This window comes from Filicampus tigris, chromosome 2 (assembly GCF_054856515.1).
Source record: "Filicampus tigris isolate MCC_2025a chromosome 2, RoL_Ftig_1.0, whole genome shotgun sequence".
NCBI lineage: Eukaryota > Metazoa > Chordata > Actinopteri > Syngnathiformes > Syngnathidae > Filicampus > Filicampus tigris.
Window position 1 is genome coordinate 18180868 of NC_141218.1, and position 4535 is coordinate 18185402.

The window sequence follows — 4535 nt, forward strand, 5'->3', positions numbered from 1 at the left end:
AAAAATACTGAACAAGAGACCAACATTAATTTCTTTATTTTTAATTTGGTACATTTTTTTTTTTAAATGTGCTCACTCAAAATCTTAATATTATTGAGGCACTATGTTCTGCATATGATTCGAATCTGCAAAATAATATGTTAGGCTTACTCAGTAGTATAGAGTGTAAGCACAACTAAGACATTCCAGCCATCTTGTGGTGATTGGTGATATTACAACTTAAAACTACACTAAGTGTATATTCGCAGTTCGGCAACCGCAGATTCGCATATTCTCATATTCTCCGATTTTTTTTTTTTTTCAATTTTCTTTTCGTTTTTCCAGCATTGTCATAGACAACACATTGAATGTTTTTAGCATTTTTTGAAGAAGTTTTGGGGTTTCTAAAAAAGAAAAAAATATTTAAAAATATATATTTTTCATTTATTTATTCTTAATTAATCAAGGGGGCCACATGGCTCAGTGGTCGTTTCCCAATCCAGAGGTTGTGGGTTCCATCGCTGGCCATTGTATCCTTGAGCAAGATACTGAACCCCAAGTTGCTCTTGATGCTGCGTCATCAGTAGGCAAATGAGGTACAGCGTGCGAAGCGCTTTGAGTACCGAAGTGCTATACAAGTGACAGACAATTTGCATTAGTCGAGTTCTTCACTTTTGTGTCATTGACAAGTGACATCCTTTGACCAACAGATGGCGATCTTCTCCATCAAATTATGGGAATCTGCCCTTTGACCTGTGCTGCATGGCATGGCCTAAAAGGCTACATTTGTAGCATGCTCTGAGTCAAATGTGACCAGTTTGGCAGACACAGTTGAAAAATGACTACACTGATTTCACTACAAATGACTGCATCAAATATAAGTTAAAGATGTGTTATATTCAATTTTATCTTAACAAAAAACATTTTTTTTTAATTTAAAAAAACTGTTGAAGCTTGAATAGCAACAGATTCATTTCAATTCAGAAAAATTAGTGCCATTTGCCAACCACCCTACCTGGAAAAATATTTGACAATGTCTTATGAGCTTTCGCAAGGAAATTAATGTGTGAGCATAATACTGAAATTAACTGAATTTTTTCATACATTAATACACAGTCATCCCCAAATAGGCTTTGAATAGGTAAATAAAAAATACACAAACACGCATTCATATTTCAATTTTGGGCCAATACACTCTGATAAAATTGTCTTGTTAAAAAGTAAGGTCATATTAACAACAGTTTGTAAAGGTTTTGATTGAATATGTTACACTAACTCTGAAACAAAAAAGATTTCTATAATCTGAATGTCATCTTTAAATAAACTAGTGCTGTCAAGAAATTATTTTTTTAAACTAATTAATTGCCAAATTTTCCATAATTGATCGCAAGTGTATTTTTCAACGACGTTTTTTTTTTTTACGAAGCTTGGAAACGATATTTACTTGAGCAAAATCTTGGAATTAATGTGGGGGGGGGGGGGGTGGGAAGGAAATGGATATTTTGATTCACAGACTTTTCTAACAGCTTTCTTTTATCCTTGAATACAATTCTTTTCCTGTAAAATACAACAGTCGAACGATACACTAGAGACATACAACTAATGTGGCATTTGAATTTGGCTTTCCGAAGTGTGAAAATTATTTGGGATTTCTATAGTGAGCCGTCGAGCAACGTTTTAAAACAAAACTACATAAAAGTCTGCGTTTGCACCAGTGACTCTCTAAGTTTGGCTGCACAGTGAGCAGAGGTCAGCTGCTACAGGAAGTCAATAAAACTGAGTTAACAGAGTTTTAAAAAAATTGTGCGTTATAACATTTAAATGATTCTCCATAATTAAATCTTTAACTTTAACAGCCCTAAAATAAACATCTATTTGGAATTGCTTTCTTTATTTTTCTGAAGATGCTGTCTTGCACTCCCTGAAGTTCTCTGCTGCCCCCCAGTGGAATACCTGCTCCGAGTGAATACCAATTTCCATATTTTCATATAACAAGTGCTCTAGAAAATACATACATTTAAGTAAAATTACTGCCTTTATGATACCGCCCATCAGCATGGTGGATTAGCGGTTAACACGTCTGCCTCACTGTTCTGAGGTTCTGGGTCCGATGGGGGCTGAGTTACCGAGGGGGAGTGACTGCCACTACTACTTTGCTGACACTGATTTTAATGTTCACTTTGCATTTCCTTCCCGTGTTATGCAACCAGCACTCTCATAACGGCTGTCCAGACGGGGAGGTCAAATGATAAAGATGTCATCAGGAGGTCTGTCATGAGTGGTGTGACCTGATTTGCATTCCTTTCCCTGGCCCGGGTGTCCCCCCTCCTGACAGCCCACATGACTGTGAGAATGCTAAGTCAGGTAACCAGTACGTGTGAAGCCACTAGCGAGGGCCACACTTTTCATTTTTTTGGGGGGGAGAGGCAGACTCACTCGCCTATAAAGCCCCCCCGGTGCCCGCCACTCGTCGGGGTTTGCAAACTTCCACCCGAGGGGACGTCGACGTCAGCGACCAACCGCCGCAACATTTCCAGCACCGCACCGCAGCTCCCGGCAAACCACCCCAAGCAAGCAACCAAGATGGCGCCCTTTGAGAAATCCATGGAGATGATGATGCCCTTTAAGCAGAGGAAGTGCTTGGGTGAGTGATGGGAAATGAACACAGGCAAAGATTGATTTGTGTATATTCTTACGTAACTGTGTATGTGATTGCACTGTTGAGCAGGTTTTTGATCGGGGGATAGTTCTAGTTTGATCGGGATTTAGTTCGTTTTGATTTTCTTTTGACTTTTTTTTTTGTTAGTTAGTTTTTAAAGCAGGTTTGTTAGGTTTTTTTTTTCAATGCTTCATTTTTGTTTGTTTTTTTAAATTACTTTTAGTATTATTTTTCGGGTTTTTTGACTGACGAATCCAAGATAAAAAAAAAAGGGGGCACTAATTATTGAGTAAGCAAACTATAAATGACTGTTCGACTTCTTTAAAAGCCATACAGTTATACCGAAAAAAAAAAACATTTAAATTGAACCACAAAAAGCTCATGTGTGAAATGAGTTGAGAAAGACGAAATGAAGGGCGTTTTCACTATAATGTACTCTTTGTCAATTTCATTACCAAAGCAGTTTGGGTTTTTTTCTGTTTCAGTTGCTTTTGTTAGTTTTCATTAAGTACACTAGTCAGACAGGTCCATTTTCCAAATGGGGACAGATAATGGGAGTCTAAGTAATTTGAACTCTAATTGCGAGTCGCCTTAATTAACGTGAGCTGTTGTATAAAAACCAAATCAATTTAAAGGTTAACAATGTCTTTCTTTTCTGCCTAGAAACAAGAAAAGATGAAGTGTGCAGCATTCGCTCCAAATTCCCCAACAAGCTGCCCGTGAGTTGTTGTCCCGTGTTTTTTTGTTGTTGTTGTTGTTGTTTGTTTTTTTTGCCTCCTAACTTGTCCTCCAGCTGACGACTGTTTTGTGTTCAAGGTTATTGTGGAACGTTACATCCGTGAAAAGACTCTCCCCTTACTGGACAAAACTAAGTTTTTGGTTCCCTTTGAGCTCACCTTGGGTCAGTTCCTCTGCCTGCTCAGGTAAAACACCTCAAGTTTCAGTTCCCATGCGTCTTCCTTGTTCACGCATCTGATTCTCTCTGTCCTCTCAGGAATAAAATCGACCTGGAATCGACCCAGGCTCTCTTCCTGCTGGTGGCTGAGAAAAGCATGTCCTGCATGTCCTCCAGCATGGGGGAGGTCTACTCCCACTACAGAGACCCCGACGGTTTCCTCTACATCACCTACGCCTCACAGGAAATGTTCGGAGCGCCCCGACCGGCGGAACGGCCGCCGTGCTGAGCCGGGACACGCCCGAGCTACCTCTCGGGGGCGGCCCATTTCGCGGACATTTGAAACATGCCCAGACGAGAGCTGCTTGACGCGGCGTTAGTCCCACGCATCGCATGTCATGGGGGAGATTCAACGATGCTGATCTGTTCAATCAGGGAAAAGTCAAGAAAGAAAATTCACCTTTGAGAATTGCGATCAAAGATTCAGAAAAGTTCGACAAATGTCCATATTCGGGTCTCGTTGACATCTTGCTGGAGAAGTGCAACGCAGACAAAGCAAAGTGCTACTGGTGGCACCGGAGCCTCCGTGGCGCGCAAACGGGCTCAGAGTCATGCTGCTAATCACTCCCGTGTAGCACTTATTCTTCCTCCTTCGCCCCTGGCATCACTCCTTCCTTCCTTGACAATGTGAATTCTTGTCCCAGATTTTTCGTCGCAAGGACTATTTGAGGCACTGTGACGTGTTCCGATGTTCAAAAAGAAATAAACGTGCTTTTAATACGTTGGCTTGGTGTGATATTTTTGAACGATACCGTATGTAAGGTTGAAGGGAGTTGAAGACTAACGCTCACTAAACAAAATATAAACTGCAATTGTTGCCGGGCAGATTTTTCCTGCTTTGGTACCCTTGAGCAAGGGCACAGTATACCCGCCACTCAAAAATTCCCTAAACTCATTCACTGCCAGACATTTTCAGACTCTCTTTTACCCTAACATTTGCCA

At 40.4% G+C, this 4535-nt stretch overlaps 1 protein-coding gene across 2 annotated transcripts; it reads left to right on the forward strand.

The window, feature by feature from the left end:
* Positions 1–1488: 1488 nt before the first annotated feature.
* On the forward strand, positions 1489–4295 carry map1lc3cl (microtubule-associated protein 1 light chain 3 gamma, like). 2 transcript variants are annotated; one of them, XM_086017870.1, is made up of 5 exons: positions 1489–2325; positions 2410–2623; positions 3302–3357; positions 3455–3561; positions 3633–4295. In XM_086017870.1, exons 1-5 carry the CDS (start codon positions 2320–2322, stop codon positions 3820–3822), a joined length of 573 nt encoding a protein of 190 aa, XP_085873996.1. In that variant the 5' UTR covers positions 1489–2319; the 3' UTR covers positions 3823–4295. The 2 variants fall into 2 exon arrangements, with proteins under 2 accessions (XP_085873996.1, XP_085873995.1); XM_086017869.1 differs by having other exon boundaries at positions 1489–2623.
* Positions 4296–4535: the final 240 nt, after the last annotated feature.